At 36.2% G+C, this 20,913-nt stretch overlaps 1 protein-coding gene across 13 annotated transcripts in view; it reads right to left on the bottom strand.

Moving 5' to 3' along the window:
• PTPRM (protein tyrosine phosphatase receptor type M) overlaps window positions 1–20,913 on the bottom strand; it is a 480,321-nt gene that overhangs the window by 179,229 nt on the left and 280,179 nt on the right. For all 13 annotated transcript variants that reach the window (XM_054057714.1, XM_054057715.1, XM_054057717.1 and 10 more), the window contains exons 12-13: window positions 3,826–4,099; window positions 2,616–2,652 (exon numbers count right to left, since the gene is read on the bottom strand). In XM_054057714.1, the coding sequence (XP_053913689.1) occupies window positions 2,616–2,652; window positions 3,826–4,099 (311 nt within the window). The remainder of the gene's footprint in view (window positions 1–2,615; window positions 2,653–3,825; window positions 4,100–20,913) is intronic.

Here is a 20,913-nt window from a genome sequence, read left to right as displayed (position 1 = left end):
ATCCAGGAGGGGCTGCCAGTGCACTTAACATAATCCTCAAATTCCACGGGAATGTAATTGCAGAAGGGACCTGCAGTCAGGGAATCAAGAAACAAGTGGACAGCTGGCTGCACTGTCATGTTTGTTTTACAGGGTATACTTTATGGCACAGGCCTTTACCCAGTAAAATACTTACATGTCTACTTTAAGACAGAACAGCTGCAATGTAGTGAGTAAGATTATTCTTTGTGCTTAAAAACAGGTACACAACTGACTTGATTATGGCCTAAAAGCATAGGGTTTCCCACAGATGTATTAAATTCTACAATAGGTCTACTAACTCCAATGGCCTACACAAAGCTGTACATATTTTCAGGATGAGACCTTAAGTTAAAAGAAGATCGCACCTGTTTTATAGATGAATAGCCTATAGCACTTTCTTTTAGCTTTAAAACCCATGAAACATGAAGTTTTAAGGATAACAGAAGCCCAGAATGCAAACATTTCAGAAATTATATTACTATACAAAAAACAGGTACTGTACTGGAGAACATTTACAACCTCATTTGTAAGAAGCCTTGTAATAAGTAGATGGACACAATGAGCACGATAGAGCTTAAGCAGCTTATTGTCTAGTAGCTATACCATAGTCAGAAAACTGTGTGGAAAACAGTGCATTCCTATAACAGATCAAGCACAGCAATCAGAGTAGCCTTTGTTTTCTGGGGTACAGGCAATGTGACCGCTGAACTAAGCTGTTTGGAGTGGCATGTGGACAGAAGTGGAGCTGAGCGGGAGAGGACAATTCTCTGTCTTGCCCCACTACGGATGTGGTATCTTCTGACCTACTAACATTAAGCACTTTGCCTATTCTTTTCTAGTCCATATCTCAGTTAGATCTAAAGGGAAAAAAATCTATACAGACAGATAAGATTAATACCGTATTCAAACATGTCACGGTCTCTATTTTATTTATAAAATTAATATAGTTTAAGAATTTAATACAGACATTCAGTTTATAAGCATGGAAATCAGTGCTTTACAGAGACCCCCCAAGACATTTTTGCACCAGAACTATAAATTCATTGAGGACATCTCTGGTTTTAAAGTCCTCACAACCAGCCCTCACATTATTTTACAGGCTTTACGCAGGTATTAAAAGAATAGAGAAACATAGTTTCAAAACAGAAACGTATAGAGATTTGTTTAAAATAAAAGCTGCATTTCTCACGCCTCCATTGCCAAATGGGTTAGCTCGAAGTGGCTTGTTGCTATGGGAGATATTCCAATTCATAAAGTCACCCTTGATTCTGACAGAGTAAGAGTTTTCAGTCAGTAACGTAACTGGAATAGTTGAACATCCATTAGTGATTAGTGATCACCTACTATGATTTCTGAGGTAACACAGTCCACTCCTGGTATTACCAAAGCTACTGGAAAACAACACAGCATTCCCACTTGAATGTGGAATTGATCTCTCGTGCATATTCTATTGGGTTTTAGATTAGATATTTGAAAGTTTTCTGTGGTTTAATAAGCAGCCAGTAAATTAGAATCAAAACTACTGCCTCTGGTTTGGAAAAAGAAAACAAACCAGGAAATAGTTCAAGAAGCCACATAAACTGTATCTGTTAGATTAGGTAGGAACTTGCCTTTCAGTAGAGGCAACTGTATGCCAACATGTCTGTTACTTTTAAGTAATGAGATTCTCATCCACTCTATTTAGACTTAGTGGTGGAATTGTGAAGTCTACTTATAAAGTATATCATGGTGGAATCAATTGCTTTAGGGATAGTCACTATGAGACACGCATGACCTCTCGCAAGGAACAGTGGCACATGGATAAAGTAGTTTTTGTTTCATATTCTTACCAGAAGCCCAGTCCGCAAGGGCGCATTACCTGTTCCTACTCGGAGCAGTACTTTCTTTCTTTTTCCTCTATTATAGCCTTCAAATAATCATACTATGCCTTCACTTCTTTTTCAAGCTTTAAAGTTGACACCATCTAGATGTACTAAAAAAGGTGAAACTACGAAGATAATCACAGACAGATCCTAGCCTCCAAAATTAAATATATCATCAGCAGGTTTATCTTTTCCTGTTTGGGGATCAAACCTATAGCTAGCACTGTCTCAATTATACAAACTTGTCTCACAATTGGTAGGATCATCTGCTGACAGTCCAATAAACATAGCTGAAAATGAGGAACATGATTTCTCCACTTTTCTTTTATAAAGCAATTAAAATAAGATAATTGCTTACAAGTCAGAGGTAGTTTTTCACTACAAATATATAAGCAGCTACTATGCACACTGCAATTGGAAATTTTACAATTCTAGATAGAAAAGTAAAACATATTTATTATGAGATCATATAAAAACCCACAGAATATATTTAAAAATTCCTGTTTTCAAGTAGGCAACTAAAAAAGAATAATGCATTTATTCAAAAAACAAACAAACAAACAAACAAATTTGCTAAATATCAGCCAGAGACTAAAACAAATAATTTAAAAATCTGTAATAGGTTTAATGATGCCTTTTAGCAATATAAACACTTCAGGAAGTTTGCAAAGATCATGTGAGGGAAAGGTCAGCAGGCTGAGATACAGAATACATGACATAATATGAACATACCTTTTGTGGCTACCCTGACGCAGTCAATTTTGGTTTCCTGTGCCAAATAAAGAGCAAAAAGGTCACATCTTGTGTTTATAAGCAAAGTAAACCATTCATGATTGTATTCTTAAAAGTGGTGATAAAATGTCAAAAAAGTGTTCATTTAATACACCCAATTACACATTTAACTGCTTATTAAGCAACTCCAATGCACTTTCATAATATAGACAAACATTTTGAGTGTAGTACATAAACATTTCACTTAAGATTCCTCTAGAAGCAGAAAATATGTGAAAGATATTCACAAGAGCATAGCAAGCATTCAGCTTTTTTACTTTGGCAACATAATGACCTTGGGAGATTTTTCTTTTTCTTATAGATAGGATAGTTCCAGGCATCACACTAGACAACTTCAGAAAGAAAAAATAATCAATGGTGTTCCACATTTCTGGACTGTCAGTGTACTGTGAAAAAGGGACCATGATAGTTTCTGGCAGAAAACATTTCCAGGTTGTCAGCGCAGACAGCCAAAGCTTATCAAGAATTGAAGGGTTCTGGGTTGGTCTGTCCAGGAAATGAAAAACAATTCCAGGAAGAATTAGCCCATTGAAACATGATCTGTGAAGATTTTTTTACAGGCTTTTCATTTCAGTTCCATCTACTTATTTTTCTTTTACTGTTTGCAGAAAAAGGGGGAAAAAACAGTTTCTAATTCAGTCAGGGCAACCAAATGAGAAAATGGGAGTACAACACTTTACCAACTAAGTTAATAGGACTGGATAGGTCAAGATAGATGTGCTAAAATCCACAATAAAATTTGGCTTAAAGTTAATGAAAGAAATCACAATACTCTCCTCTTCAAAGCAAGAAAGAAAGAAAAAAAAAACAAAAAAAAACAACAAAAAAACAACAGAAAAAACACAAGGAAAGAAAAAAAGCTAGTAAAAAACACTCACTGGATAGCTGTTATATAATAACACAGCATGGTAATGCAATACTTTGCCTACTCACTATTGAAAAAATGTAGTTTTCCCTTCCTCTTTCCTGTAACCTTTAATCATTAAGCAATACTGAGTTAGGAAAACTGCTATTTTTTTAAACTCAGTGTGCTAGGTTTCATGGTTACTTCATTTTCTCATTAGCTACTACACTGGGCACCTTGATAGCTGGTGTCAATCATCTATTTACAAACAAATACTTTATATAGCCAGTCTCTCATAAGACTTACCCCATTGGCTCTGCTAGCAGCTTGAAAATAGATGCTGTAGCTCTTATGAGGAAGAAGAGGAGTATTCCAGAAACCGCTGTAGGTTTTGTTATCACCAATAGTAAAAGGCTGAGCAGCTTGTAAACTGTTGGCTGGAAACTCTGCAGCAAAGTAGTATTGGGAATTCAAAAGCGAGGCATTCTGGAAATGAATGGGCACTGGGTAGCACTTCAGGATTTCAGTTGTTTTTTTGGTTCTCCTTGGCCGTTCTTCTTCAACAACTATTTGATAGACACTGGAAATGCAGAAAGGAAAGAACAAAAGAAACACACGGGTTATTTTAAGACTTGGGCAGTCAACTAATTCTGAAACCATAAGAGCATGCCACTATTTATGGAAGAAATGAACTGTTAAAAGCAAAGAACACAGGAAGAAAGTGTCATTTCAATATTGAGATGTAAGAATGTGTGGACTAGATTCATGCTTTCAAATAAATTCATTTTGTTTTGGAATACAAAATCAGACATACACATCATGGCTCTTCATATAGCAAAAGCACAGAACGCTTCCTTGTTCAAACTCTTGTATAGAAAAAGCTTGCTTGCTTAGTGCTAAAACGTAGAATTAAGCATTATTTTAATCACAGAAGTAAGTATAAAGCTATAGATTCCATCCTCTAGCCTGTCTAAATGAAATGAGCTATAAGATAAAAATGAAGGAATAAATTACAAAGACATGGGGAATAGTATTTGCTCAACTGTTGACATTATAACTATTTATAATAGCACACATAGAGTAAATTACAGTCTTTTAAAATTTCAGTGGCATATTGACTGTTACTGAGCAAGAATAAAACACTTTTGATGGAAGTTATTCTCACTCAGCAAAGCACTTTTGCACATTTTAGAGATAGCCATTTTTATAAGTGTTTCTGCATTCTGCAAAGCAATTCAGCTTATACTTGCATTCTTTGCTGTACTGGGACCTATACTGAACAGTCGATCCCTCTCCACTGTAAAGGTGCTATGGACATTCAAGCAAGAACAAAGGAATTGTGATTTCTGCTCTATATGCAGACAGTGCAATCATTATACCCTTGCAGTTGCTGTAAATGCCTTAGTCAGTGCTTTCAAATTTGTGAAGTGGGAAGTCCATGTCTCTAAAGAGGACTGACTTGCAAGTTTATAGCTTCACTAGGGGCCAGTGATTCTTAAGCATTATTTGTCTCCTGGAATCTTGAATCCCAGTTAGCAAGTCAGTATGGGTAATTGACAATAAAGAAGCAATGTGTCACATTTTTGCACATCATCTATATCTAGTAACAATTTATGATCTTTCAAGTTCATAATTCATAAAAAGCAGCAATCTCTGGGTAGGGTATGTTCCTCAAAGACGAAATATCTACACAATCTTCTGACATGTTGTTCCCACTCTGTCATCTGTAGGTGGACGATTATGTTTACAGAAGACTATCCAAAGTACAGGGATTCTTGGGCTGGGCCTCTGCAGTTCTCAGTCTAGACCCAACAGGGCTTATTGGCTTAGTCATATCATCATACAGATATGGCTGCTCCCTTCCAAAGGCAAGCCTAGTCTAGAAATAAAGGAGATGACCAAGCCAGCTCATAGCCAATGAGTTCCTACACTTGCTGAGGCTCTGCCAGACTCAAGCTGCTTTGCGTGTTGGTATTGAGCTCTCCAGCTCTTGCACTCTCTCGAGCCTCACTGACACAGTGCACAACCAGACTAACTTACTGCTTCTACACTCAAATAATCTTTGCATGTTTAGATAATGCTAAAGCATGTGTTGGAACGATGCTCCATCAGTGTAACTGTTCAAGATTACATTGGATAGGGCTTTGTGCAATCTAATCTAGTGAAAGATGCGCCTGCCCATGGGAAGGGAGCTGGACTGGATGATCTTTATAGGGCCCTTTCAACCCAAACCATTCTAGGACTTCAGGATTCTATGAGAACATGATGCTAGGTCTACAGAGCCTTCACAGCTGAACATCACCAGGAGGCAGAAGAATGTCAGTTCTCTTGGTCATCTTACTGGTTTTTTTTTTTACTTGATCTCCTGATCATGTTCAACAGACCCCATTTACTGTTTTTTTAAGATCTAGCATCTCTGGTAGGAGATGTGCACTTCCTACGCTCACAAAAAAATGCCCAGAAAGTTAAGAGTTCTGAGTATGCTTAATACTCTTTCTTCTGCCTAACGCAGACTTTCACCATAGTGGAGATTTAGTTTAATGTTAAGACTCTTAAATTTAAGTGTCTTCGTGAAGATGTCCATACACCTGCAGTGACTGGAAAGGTAAGAGATCTTAAAGATCTGACCAGTGCAGTGGTGTCTTACTTTTGGGTCAATTTATTGCCTTCTAGGCTCTATTGACTATAGCAAAGAAATAGTCAGCTTTCATGTAGACACCTACAAGTGTACACCTAAAGTGAGATGTTTTAATGTGATGCTGAACCTCATGCAGAAATCTAACCACGTACAAGTAAAATTTGGTACAGCAATGGAGACAAACAAATGTCATGAGAGTTCACTTGAAGGCAATTTTCTGTACATTTTACAGCTCTGTACAACACAGTGCACACATCTAGCAGAAAGATTTTCATTAGTTGATTAATTCCATGCTAAGTAAAAAATGAATAGCAGCTTTTCTTTGATCCAAAGAGAATTCATAGAATCATAGCATGTCAGGTTGGAAGGGACCGCAGGAATCATCTGGTCCAACCTCTTAGCTGATATAGTTTAAATGAGATGGCCTAGAACCCTTCAAGATGAACCTTAAAGATATCCAGTGTAGAGGAAAGCTGATCTGTAAAAAATAGCCAATATTTAAGCTTAAAAATTAATCACAGTCATTAAAATCGTATTTTTTTCTCTTCCAAATCAACATTTTTGACATTATTTTAGCAGTTAATTTTCTAGAACAAAACGTAGTTGCTTAGAATTGGGCTAAGCTACTTTTAAGAGTATTGCCTCCTGTAACTACTAATTTACAATAAATCAACAACCAATACCCTTTGCAAATTTAAATGGAGTATTAGGAAAAGAGTAGAAGGTCATGTAAAGATCTATTCTTGCAAGGTAGTGAAGCTGGATACGCTTGTCTAGGATCACAGCAAAGGTAGGAATCCCTCAGTTTCACTGAAGTATGATAGTATGGATAGCAAAATAAATTATTTGGCTGTTGCCTTCAGAAGAGTATTACCCTTTTTTTATTGCAGCAGGACTGAGAGAGAAGCCTCAGAGTAGATAAGGTAATATGACCTGTTTCAGTATTGGTTGAAACAAGGACTCTTTTCATCTTTCACTCAGTGATTAAAGCTAAAGATTGTAGATATTTTAGAAACAAATTTATCATTAAAATGCTCCTTTTCCTTTGGCAAATTTATGTTATTAATACTACACACAGTACTCCATGTATATTACATTTTAAATGCCTGCCATCTATTCATCTTCTGATACATTAAAGAAAGAACTAAGTTGACTGGAGCAATTTCAAACTCAAAATGTCTTTTCATCCTTACTCCACAAGACAAATTAGATTTGCAAGCATCTAGACCTCAAATCTATTTGCTCTTTAATAATTTAAGCACTGAAAGGTCAAGCAGCTCTTTTCTGTTCCCCTTTATCTAAGTCCAAGCGCTAATGAAAAATAACTAAATCCTATCCCCTGTCCAATTTCCACACACTGCTGTTTCTCTGATGTAAATTAACACATTATGAGCACCTGGGTCAATGGAAACCTGACAGAACTTGGTGAGTGATATGTTTTACATTTGTACAAATGAGATCATCTTGCTAATGAATTTTACAAAATTACCCCAATTACAATTATAATCCAAGAGCTTCCTCTAATTCTTACTGTTAAAATTGCTTTCTTTAATACTTAACAGCTGAATTGCTTACGCTGAAAAGGGTTCAAGCTAAGTGAACTGAGCTAGCACTGCACTAGGACTCTATTGTTCCTCTCAGGTATTAGTCAAATTTCTTGCTTGTTTGAAATTGCATTATTCCTTTTCCACATCCCTACATTTCAGGAAATAAAATCTTCCTACCTGTTATCCAAATAATAAAACCTACACTACAGTTGCTGAGAGCATATTGGCTATTGGTAGAACTTACATTGGCCTTCCTGAAGGAAAGAAATGTAATTTAAGTTTAGTTCACGTTATGCAGTTCTACTGTAGCATTCCAATGCCTTGGAAATTGAACACAAAACCTATTTTTATATAGGCTGAAACTTACTGTTATGTCAAGAAAGGAACACTTGGGAATTATTTTTAATTTAGGATTCAAATATTTCAAATTTGGGGATTTAAAGTTGTGCCTGGGGAAAGAAATACTTGATGTAATTTTTAAGCTACTTTTCATTTTAACAATTCCAAAGCAGTTCCAAATTTAAATAATTATGCAGAGATACCAATCTGAACACAATAAGGTCCATAATTTTGGTTAGGAATTAGACATACCAGGCATCACAGATATTTGATGAAACTGAGTTGCCAAAATTAAAAATGGTCTGTCAGTGTCTGCTAAATTTACCTATTTTTTTCAGACAGGGAGACATAAAAGAATTAAAAAAACATGTCAACATAGTCATCAAAGATGCTAAGAATATTTAGACAAATGAATCAAATGATTAAACCAATCCAAAAAAGGACTTAAGTGCATAGCTATTCTTAAGTACATGAAATGATGAGTTTTAGTAACTTGCTGAATCAGGACCTTATTCCAAATTACTGGAATATAGTAAATCACATTTTAATTAATCAAAGTCTCATTCAAAGAGGCAAAATAATTTTCCAAGAATGGCCTATTGGATACAAGAATGGTCTTCAGGATTCTTAATACAGAATTCCTTAGCATGTACAGTGAAGGTTTTAAACAACCGGAATCTATAAACTTATAATTAAATCTTTACCAAAAGTAATTCCAAATAAAAAACAGAGATAGCAAGCTTGATTACTTCATTGTTTAACTGACAGCTTTATTTTCCCCTCTCTTACATATTCCTGAAAGAATAAAGAATTAAAAAAAATATTTTATAGAAAAAAGATGGCCTAAGGACCTGAATCTAGACTAAGACTATCTGAATTTATTTCCTAGTCTTAATACCGCTGTTGCATGTAAACCTGGGCAAGTCAACTAAATATTTAGTGCCTCAGTTCTCCAGCTGTAAAATGAGAATGGGAAATTTTGTTATTCTCTCCAGCCTGATTCAACTGTTCCAAACTAAAAACCTTCTTTTCTATTACTCTTGAAAAAAATATTTTTCCAGGAAATATACAAAGCCTGCAAAGCTCTTAAGCTCCACTAACCATACTCTAATCAGCTGTGCAAACTATTGGGCTATTTTTGCAGACTATTACTGGTGACACTGTAGATGCTAATTTGAAGTTTTCTGCTTATTGCAGTAAGTCTCTTCTAAGTCTTATGCTTTATTATAAAAAGACATAAGTGATACTTTTTATAGATCTACTTCTGTATCTCGACTTGCATGCATGCCTTGACTTAACGCTAACAGGTTCAAACAACAGAATATCCTTCAGTCTACATATTGACCACTATTTCAGTTACTTATTCCCATAGACTTACTTTATCTGTACGCTAGAATCAATTCACTGCATTCTTCTGCTAAAATACTGAAGTTACAATAGATGAAAAAAATAAGAAACCCCAGCCTCTCCTTGCTATCTCAGATTTATGTCCCTGAAGAACTTGACTGGTCAAACCATAGCAGTCTGTAGGGTCTCCATGACTTCACCAATACTTCACCAATAGACACTGAGAGTTCTCCTGTCATACTACTATTTAAGCCATAAACATTTTAAAAAAATATCAGTTGTTCTGTTCATGTTTTGCATCCAAAGCTTCATTTATCTTTGCTCACCATATGTTAAGTAACAAGTTTATTATTTAACACTGCTTCTTTAAAGAAAAACAATCTTTGGACAATTTTTTTGACACAATCTGCAACATAACTTCCTCTTCATCTACGCCATCAGTTGTTTCTGATGTGTTCATAACATATCTATATGGATTAACATTGGAAATTTTGATCTATTTCTTCCTGCCCTTATATTGCACTGGATTCTTGTAATCCATCCTATAACTTAAAATTTTATACTACTGGAAATTATATGTAAACTGTATCTTGACACGGAAGAAGGAAATTACCCTTTTAAGCACAGAAATTAATTGTTTACAGTTAGCAGGCAAACAGAAGAAGGCTACAAGAAATTGTCACGAACATGCCTCCTTCTGAGCAGGAGCCTGTATTTATTACAGGTGGCATTAAACAAAGGTGATAACGATAATCCCCAATTTATCAGGTGTCTCACTGTCATAGCTAGACAGGCTTTGCCAGGGGGTCAGGAGTTCTAGGAACACATAATATGTACTTAACAAAGTGTACTCCATGTGCAGTCATTTTCAATGCAAATGTAAAGACAGAGAACCAGCTGAAAAACAGCCTCTCTGACCACTGCAGAATTCTGCACATTTTGTCAAAGCAGACACTGTTCAAAACACAGTTTTGTCTGCATATCAGACAAAGGTCCATTGCTATATTCAAGATCTGCATTCGTAGGTTGCAAATACTAGATGCAGTAATAATTCTTCCCAGGGACGGTAACGTCTCTGGACAAGGGCAGTACGAAAAAACATAAAATGGGTAGTTTATTTGGGAGGGATGACTTTCGTTGTCTAGGCACTAGAAATGAAATAATCTGTATGAATTTGGATTTTTCTCTTTTCTTCCCACACCACCCCCCCTCCCCCAGCCCCCCTCCAAGCCCCAAGTGAATTGGCATTGTTGCAACTGGGATACAAGTAGAAATAAGACCAGGGAGTTTTTGATTAGTAAAAGGACAAATAAGTTTGCCTACTAACAATGGAGAAGCCTGCTCAAGGTAGCTCCTTCTGTTTGAGGAATATTTTATTGGGGAGATCAGGGATTTTCAGGATTTTAGGGAAAATACTCATACAGCTTCTCCTGCTATAGCTTCTAATAGGAGGAAAAAAATGCAGCAGCTTAGAGGAAAAAAACTTGCAAGAACATAAGGATCGGATATGAAAATACAGAACTTGCAGTAAAGAAAAGCAGACCATACAAAAGCTCCAAATCAAGGCTGCTGTACCAATGCTAACAATGCTGCAAGTATTGTTAAAGTAATATACTAAGGTCTAATTTACTTAGGGAAAAAAACCAAGGTGAACTACAAAATGTTGCAAATCATATTGGCGACACAAAAGCAACCAAAATTCTTGCAGCTGTTCACATTTAAGTGCTTGACATCCGGTGTTAAAAGTGTATTGCCTTTTCATTTGCGAGTGAAGGCAGTATTACAACCCTATAACTTTTTTTTTTGCGTCTTTACTTGAGGACAGAAGGTTCTATGCAAACAAAAGTTCCATTATCTTTGGCAAGTTTCTAAGTTTGTGGGACAGTTCTTGTTTACAAACTGTAGGAAAGGGACTTAGAAAAGAAAATACTTTGTGGTAGCAGCTTGTTGAAACCTGAATGGAATGATTCTACTTTCACACCTAGCTTTATTTACTGGCTCCGCAAGTCAAGAGATAAGTCTGGTTATATTCTCCAACGCAGGGTCTGTCTTTATTGTCAGGAAACACTATTACTGGCACCTGAAATTTCCAGCCCATGGGAAAAGTCAAATAGGCGAAAGCCACAAATCTTTTGGAATCAGACCTAGAGTGAACACAAGAGGGACTAGTATTATACAGCACCTCCATTGTCATGCAAGAAGCTCTATTTCTCAGATCAAACAAAGCAGAAATACCTAAACAGCTGTAAAGGAAGAGATAAGACAGCTTAGGTTCAGCCCCTAGAGATACTGCCAAATGTAAACTCCCAGGTGTTGTAATAAGCTTTATCTTCACAGACCCAAGTCCATTGGGGAATGGTATCTGGCTTTTAATGTAGGATTCCAAAGCTGCTTTGTGACTGCTCAACTCTTTCGTATGGACAGTCTCAAAAACTTAAAAGCCAGTATTTACAAAGGGGATTTTCTGGGAAAAATACATCCTAACAAACCTCTCCTTAGCATTCCTATGGATTTATATGGGAAATCCTGACACTTCTCATATGGGGTGCATTATGTAACTGGAAGTTAGAACATACTTGCTTGTTCTTTCCTCCAAGGACAGTCACCAGGGAGGATATGATAATGCATTCAATTCCTTCAAGAAGGAAAACAGCTGCTACCTAGCATCTTAATTGAAGAAGAGTCAGATGAGCTCTGGAAGTGGTAAAGTAATGGCCACTATAAGTTCCTCGTGGATTTAATTTTTTTTCCAAATACCGAAGAACTGATACATTTCTCTTTTGTGAGTTTGGATTTTCTAGGATTTAAGGGAAACATCAAAGTCTGGGCTCCAAAAGTTCTTAGAAGGAAATCTGCAAGAAAGGAAGTGGAGACAATAACATACACTCCTACCTTCCCATTGCCAGATGGGTGCTACCTAGTCCTCATGATAAAATGTATTTAATTTTCTGCCTTACTTCCTATTATAGGGATTCACTGTTTTAAAGAATCTAAGCACACTATGTCAGTGGCAGAGAGTATCCAGCAGATATTCAGCCTTGTCATCACAAGCAATCATGCGCCATTCATGAAATGTTTGTGAAATGTTTCTGCCTTTAGATTCAGTTATTATAAATGATGATTCAAAAGGTAACCTAGTTTTGTTAGTAAATAAATCAGAGAGAGAAGGAGAAAGAGAGAAAAAAAAATATTTCAGGGATTTCAGTTTGTAATACTTTCAGTTTAGAAGGACAACAAAGGATTGGTAGCACGCAAGTGGTAGTAGCCAATCTGTATTCCATTTTACGACATATTGTATGCTGACGGGCTACAGGTTAACTTTGTCCAGGCCATTCCTTGCAAAATTCAGTAAATTCCAACACATACACTAACCTACCTTTATTCCAAGCCAGTATTAGTTTACTAGTGAAACAGCGTATTAAAACTGGCAAGAACCATTTGATCAACACATACCCATGCAGTAGTTAGACATAATGTTGTCAATAACTGCAGCATAAGACACTGCTCTGCTGTTAACTGAGATTCGCTGTCAAAGGAATCAGAACTGTTCTCTGAACTCTCCCATTCCCCCAAATCTTTGATAAATATTGATGTTTTTTGGTTTTGCTCCCTGTTTACATAGCCCCATGGCTAATGAGTTCTAATTATTTAAATACTAGTGCCCAACTAGGACTTGGGAGTGATATTACCCTACTGATATACAAGCACATGACAATATCAGAATCATGCCAAACAAGATGACAAGGACGCAGCTATGTCTCCACTATTGTTATACACATTTCTACACCTGAAATTCCTTAATCCTAAAATCAAGTTTACCTACACCCACTCTTATAGGGACTGCCTACTTCTCTATAGTGAAATGGTCAATTTGATGAAGGACAACGTAGGAGCAACTCTCCATGCTTAGAAATAGCCACATAATTCTACTCTTTTTTTTTTTTTCTCTTTAAAGACATATCTCTCTATATATATCCCTTTGTAATTTTGAAGGTAAATTTTTTCATTATTATTTTTTCTGCTAAAAAAAATGTTCTAAAAAGTTGCAGGCCACCAAAAAATTTATGATCAGAAACATATTTTTTTCTGAACCTCTCTGCGGCTTGTGCTTTCCATACTTACTAAGGTTTCATGTACTTGGCTGCTTTTTCTTCAAATTCACCAATGTCAGGAAAATATATAGATTTTGTACATATTCTGTAGTCCTGCACAAAATAAAGTGAGTATAAAATGAAAATAAAATTAAACTTATTTATAATGGTACTGTTTCACATGGACTTCAAAGTTATTTTCTACAGATGTAATTAATACAAGGTAAGAGAGCATTTGGCTCTATATTCATAAATTCTCTTACCTATTAATTGTGTATTTGCTGAACAAGCAAAAGATATCCTTGATTATAGATCTCCTCTAATGTGCTCCATACTGTATCAGTGAGATCTAGCTATTAAATGCAGACTGCAAGTTAAAGAGGGCATCAGAGATTTGGCAGTGTTTTGTTTGTTTGTTTCCTTTGTAGGAAAATAAATGTTTAGAATGAAGACACTGTAAGGACACATTTTAACAGTTTTAGTTTGCAGAAAAGTAACTGTTTATGTGAAAAGAGAAAGAAAAACTGAGCAAACCAAACCAGAAAAAGATTGAAACATTTAAGAATATGAAAGACTACACAGGGTAGGAATGTATAGAAGGAAATAAGAAAATAAAAGAACAGGTAATATAATGAGAACAGATTGAGACGTGTCATGCCTTTTGATAAACAAGTAGTGGAAAAAAAATGTAGTAGGAGAAAAGATAAAACAAAAATTAAGTCTATCTAATACGGATCATCTTCAAACAAAGCATTTTGTAACAACTCATAGTCAGGCAATTTTTATAAAACACATGCAATATGTTTGTAAAAGGTGTTTGATACCATGAAACCGAACACCTTTTATAGACGTACTGCACATAACTTATAAAATTACTCTATTTCATAATCTATCTATGAAATCATAATGAATACTTCTATGAGGTTGAGGGGAATGTTTATCCAAGAGTGACTGCTACAAGATCTCTTCACACTCACAATGAACTACTGAGCCTTTTTTTAACTGCTCTACCAACTTGATATTTGGTTTCTTCCATAGATAACTCTGGTATACGTAAGCTGATCATCTTTCTAATAGGTATGTCAACATTATAATTTTGGCAAATATAAAACTATTTTGCTGATACCTCTTTCATGAATACAGGACAGCACCATTGACTTTACTTTAACCAATTCCAAGTTCTTTAAATGCCATATGAAACGGAAGATGCTGTGAATTCTTATAAATAGACTAAGATGCTACAAGTTTTACAGCAAGAAGTTCAGAACGTGTACTCAACAATATGCCATAATCTCATCTATATTCCACACGTCTGCGATACCCAGCTCCCACCCTCAATATGCTCAGCTCCTTTTAGCAGCTCCCGAACAGTGGCTGGAAAAGAGATAACACATGCTGTGGCTGCTTCTGGGCTACATATGGGCTTGCTGGTCTGTGAATTGTAGCGCTTTACTGATGGGCCAAATGAACTGAACTGACTAGTTCATAACATAACACATCCTATTCCTTCAGCATAGATGCTAATCTAGGTCTTTCCTCTGTACCTAGACAAGTCACAAGATGTGACAGAAACTTACTATTTATGCAACTTTTAAACTATTGCATATGTGCTTAAAAATTTCCCCAGAGGTCCATTACTAATGAAGGAAGGAAGGAATGTACAGAGAGGTGCACAGTACGACACACAAATCTATTTTTGTAGGAAACCACGATAAAACTAGGGGTATACTTTAATTTATGTGTGTTTCAGAAGGTTTAATTCTTATCTTGGAAGCGTTATATCACAGACACAAGCCAAGGAGTACTTCTTTCCTTTATTTTACCAGTGAACACGTTTTATTCCTACTGAGCATAAGGGCTTACTCCCTCTAGACACCAGATACTATTGATCTCACTCCATAAAGCTTTATGCTCTTAATTTAAAACCCAAGCAGCAGTATCACTAACTTAAATGATGCTGGTGTAAACTGAACTAACTTAAGGCTTCAGATTCTCCAGGGCCTTGAGACCGACTTCACTATAGACCAGTATAAAATAGGGATGCCTCCTGCTTCCTTTGTAGTCTGCTCATAACATGGCTTTAAAATAAATGAAAACCAGGGATGGATTTTGAGGATAATAACTCCACAAATTATTCCACAAAGCCACCACTCTGAGGTCTTCTGGTGGGCATCATGGAAGAGGCAAGTTAAAAAGAAACCTCTCTCCAGACCATTACCTATACATACAGCTGCTTATTACAACATTCGTTAGCACTGCTAAATTGTTCACAACCATACACAGATTGCTCTTCGTCTTTTCCTTTAGAGAAGAAAATGCTATTTCCATTTATTTTAATTTTAGAGACAGGAATGGAGAGAACACAACATGCTGATTTGCAGAAAGCTACACAGATTGTCCCTACTTGGACCAGAAATAAAACTGTGCTCTTATTTGCATCAACCTCCAGTGCTACATCTTCTAGGTCATCCTTCCTACTACAGTAAGACCATGGTTTTCGGTAACCAAAACCACAGTGGAAGTCACCTCTTGGCCATCTGAAGAGGCTTAGCTCCTCTTCATCTCTACAACAGAGGTCTCCCTTGGGGAAGATGGGCCTACTCATTATTTGGGTTAATTTGTTTAATATGAACAAATAAAAAAATATTTTTTAAAACTGTTGCAGTGACTACACTTCAAGAGTCTATTTCTGCTGATATCAAAGAATTAACAAATCATTTCAAGTAGATAACTTCTTCTACACTATCCCGCTGGTGATCTCTGTCTTAATCCAAGTTTTTTTTCTGAGCCATCACCTATTCAAAGCAGGGAGTGAAGGAGGGAAGGAGGAAGAGGGACGTGAGAGGGCAGAGGGATGCAGAAGAAAAGAGGAAGAGACAGAAAGGGAGAGGCAGAGAGGGGAGATTTATCTAAAATCCTGCCTGGGACAGGAATTCTAGTTAGTCCTAAATTATGTAGGAGGGTTTAATCATGAACACCTCTGATCATTAAAGTTATCTAGGTTTAGAAAACATTTCTCTCCAATCTTGTTTACAGTTATTTATATGATAAGACTGCCTCCATCTCTGAAAATTTATATTAAAACCTTCTTTCCGTAGAATAGTTTAGAGTAACACCACCCCCCTGTTATGCAAGTCAGTGAAAGGAGGGCATTTTGCTTTATTCCAGCTTAAACAAGTAGTTTAGCAACTTAAGTGTTAAGATTTTTGCATTTGTCATGCTGTGCAGGTGTTCATGCTTAGCAAAGCTCTGAGAACAGAGTGCAATCCTTAGTACAAAAAAACATGTGACCTAAAGCGTTCTTGCTCATAAAATGTAACAATGAAAACAGATAATAGCTGGCCCTGCACAGAATTTTTGTTAGATGCCACATGTTTGATATAATACCACAGTGCTGAATATTTCATACTTGTAACTTTAATTTCTCTTTGTCGTACTTTGATCAAGATAAGATCAGTCGTAAATTGCTTTGGAATATTAGCTGGGTACCATGAATGTATTTTGTATTCTCTCAACCATAACTCATCACACAGAACTTGCCTGGCATCCATAAGTCTCTATCGCTTTTGTGTTTGTATGCATGTGTGGGAGTGTGTGTGTGGCTCAATACCCTGCTGCTAGGCTATTTAGTGATAAAATCTGATATAATAAAATATTAATTGCAGCTGAAAGGTTGGGTGAGAAATATGAACTCAATTACAGTCCCATATTGTGAACAAAGGGCAGGGTGAAAAAATCCTTTAGTTCTAGAGGTTTGGGATAATAAAAGAACAACTAGGACATTAGATTCAAGCTGAGTGCTCCCTAAAAGGCCACCTGTTATTAATCTTCACATCAGGCACAGAATTTCAAGTAAATTAGGTCAAGATGAAAAATTTCTGTTGCTTTTTTTTGACTTAACTAATTTAAAAATTTCTTTAATTTCTCCATCTGAGCATTTTTTCTTTGATGTCATTGCAATTCAGTAATTAGAAATTTGTAACAAGCACAAGGACACAGCGATTATAATTAAAGGTTAGCTATCATACATGCTATTCAAAACTATCACCTTATATGGTATAAAAATAGATAAAACCCAGCAGCTGATTCCAAAAGTATTTATTTCAGTCAGATTGGCAGTTTCTCAGAATCAAACTCTAGCAGGTGCGGTCCTACCATCTCAGAAAGATAAGTGTTTTTAAAAAAATACCAGCAGAGGATTATAAATTATTTCAAGATTTCTTAATAAATACATTTCTGTTCATCTATTTGATTTACCTGAACATGGAGTCAGAATTACCAAAGATTTAACAGAATGTGACAAGATTGTACGCAAGCATAAAGTTAGTCCAAATGAAATAATATGACTTTGAAATCCTACGCATGGTAGCAAATTGTAAGAACCAAGCAATCTTATCTATTATTGCAGACTAAAATGTGCCATTATATCATAAAATAAGATTTTAATTGTCTGAAGAATTGAATCCTTGAAGGTTTAAGTTTTTAACAGTGTCTTCTGTTTCAGTGAATTTTGCTGAAACTAAGGCAATATATTTTGGTATCAAGCCAGAAAACATATTTTCAATAAATTTACATTTATGGTACTTGGAACAATCCAAATACTATTTCAAAGCTTCTTAATCAGCTTTATGTACTTTGCTTAATTTCTTTTTTAAAAAGAACACAGAAAAGTGATAAGTTCATAAATACGAGAGAAAAATATCTTGGTACACCAAGTGAGGGACTTTTCTAAGACAATATTATGCCATTTAACTGACTCATTTTCAGGTTGCCAAGGCCAATTTATAAAACAACTGGAAAGCATGGAAAAGAGGAGTAAAGTCTTGCCACAGATTAAAAGAAATTAAAGAAAGCAAAACTGTCTAAAATAATTTAGTCTAAAAAAGAACAAAGTTAGAGGGGATCTGAAGGAAATTTTCAAAACTGAAAGTTATGACGGGGCTGATCCTCTCTTTTCAAACGAATGCAGCGAGAGAAAATATTGATGCACAATGCTACTGAGATACAGATAAACAAGGAAGAAACAAAAGGAAATTCCAGAAGTCTGAACACAGGGAAAACAATAGCAACCTGTGAGATCATGCAGGCTGTCTTAGCAGAACTGACAGCAGCATTTCTGAAAGCATATGCCTGGCTCTCTGATTTTCAAAGAAAGCTCACTCCAGCTTGCAAATCCTACGTCTGCTTCTCACGAGGATGGAAAGGTTTGCTACAACAAACTTTCAGCTGGGGCAAGGTCATTGATGAGAATGGAACCATCAGATTCCACCCGCTTCCTTTGTGCTAGGTAAGCCAGGGTGCAAAAAAGAAACAAACTAGTTATTTTTCTTACTACAGAACATGACATACTGTTACCGGGTCCTCACAAACTAGGTAGAAAATAGCTCTAGCAATGTCTAAATGATCGTTTCACTTAGATTCCTATGAAAACAGGAAAGCAGACCCTCACTTAACAGGGACATTACTAGTTCTTTAAATGTACATGGAATTAATGTGTTCTGTCATTTCTACTAAATAATTTTGAGATTCAAGCATTTTTTTAAGAAATATAATACTATATTGTTTTCATTCTACAATTTTCAGAGTTGCTGGATATAACATGAAAAATTAAAAGGAATGGAGTAACAGAAGAAGAGGCAGTTTTCGTGCAAGAGAAAATCCAGAGCCACTTGCAAACTACAGGTTTCTTCCTCAGTAGACCTAAAGAAGATCAGTAGCTGCACAAAGAGAAAGTATAAGAATAACGGAAAAAATACTTCAAGAAAGAATGTGATGTTCTTAAAGAATAGAAAAATTTCCTCATATCTAGATCCATACATATAACATAAGCTATGCTATTCCTCATTCTCCTGAATTCAACTCCCATTTTCTGTTTATTATGTAAGATGTTGCATCCTAGAGCAGTGTTTTTCATTCTGTTCTCCGCTAATTCCTAGGGATGCATAGTTTGCAAACGGTAAGAAATACAAACATACAGCTTATAGATTTAAAATCACAACATAAAGATCTGCACATACACTGCAGTACCTTCAGGGAGATACAAATTAAAAAAAAACACTTCTACTAAGAAAAACTGATTACAAGTAAGCAATATTCTACTTCAATATTTTCTAGTAAACCATAAACTCCTGCAATGCTGTGACTTTACTCTGGAGAGTGTGGATACTGCAAATGTAACAACATTCACATGCGTAACTACTGCAAGTTGCACAGCTCTTATTTATGAATGTAAAATAATATTCACATGTAAATTGATCACGGATCAATTAAGCAGAAATGAAGAAGTACAATTGTTTTTGGAGCAGGAGATCAGTTAATGAATTAATGACACAATGTTAACGCTAAGAGAATGAGATCTTTCTGTATTCTACAAAGCTGTGCACTGGAAACTCACTACTGAATTGGGCTGGGGAATTAAGCAAATGCGTGTGTTAAAATGCGTGGTTTATAAGTAGGCATGGCTTATTTTCTCCCCTTTTCAAGGATGTTCTGCAACCTGCTGGTTTGTGTGCAGCACAGAAAGAAAAATATTTGCTAAGTCAGCTGAATGAATACACAAACATATTTCATCAGGTTTTTTGATTCAATGCTGAAAAACTGTTTACTGCTCATTAAAGCACTCACAGAGAATATGAAGTTTTTAATCTATTCAACCAGGGGATACAACATGGAGCACAGAGAGACTACCTCAAACAGATTCGCTGTGATGGTTTAAGATGTTGTCTCAGTTGTCCATTTTCTTCTTCTGCCAGATGCTATGCTTTCATGGGAGACTGGTTGGAAATCAGCCTGTGCCTGTGCTTCAGTTGCAACTGAAAAGACTAGCATTATCACTTAAGCCACCCCAGGCAAAGATACATTTTATCCCACTGACTCAGCTGTGTGAGAACAGGACTACAGCAAAAATAACCACAGCAAAATCCTCCTCTCTCAATCCTATCATCTCTTTCCACAACTTAAATGCAGTGGCTCCTGGTCTAGCAATTTGGAAACACAGATTACCGTCTGTTCATTTCCATCCTTTCTTCTCTACAAAAATGGCTCTGCAGGGAGCTCTAATCAGCAGTGCAGAATGATGCAGGCAGATACAGGAAAACAGTCAGATTTTGTGGCATTGTCCCCAGTTTCTCAGGTCTTCTGTGGATAAATACAAGGCTGACCTCTTATTCTCTCAGTGAAGGTATAACCCTCCTCCCTCCACTGGGAACTACACTGGTAGGATTAGGTAGAATAGAAACCTTGGCAGCATGACATTGTACAGCTCTTCCCACAGGAAATCTGGCTGTAGATAAAAGATTCTGCACAGTTCAGGATTAGTGCAACTGTTAAATACAGATGAGATTTTGGCCTTGTGCTTCTACTACACTAGGAGACTAATCTTGAAAACAGCTTCAATTCTAGATGTGAGAACACAGCTAATTCTCCACCATCT

The sequence above is a fragment of the Cuculus canorus genome, chromosome 2, assembly GCF_017976375.1.
Source record: "Cuculus canorus isolate bCucCan1 chromosome 2, bCucCan1.pri, whole genome shotgun sequence".
Taxonomy (NCBI): domain Eukaryota; kingdom Metazoa; phylum Chordata; class Aves; order Cuculiformes; family Cuculidae; genus Cuculus; species Cuculus canorus.
Note: the sequence above shows the minus strand (reverse complement) of the source record. Positions and strands in the feature narration are given on the sequence as shown.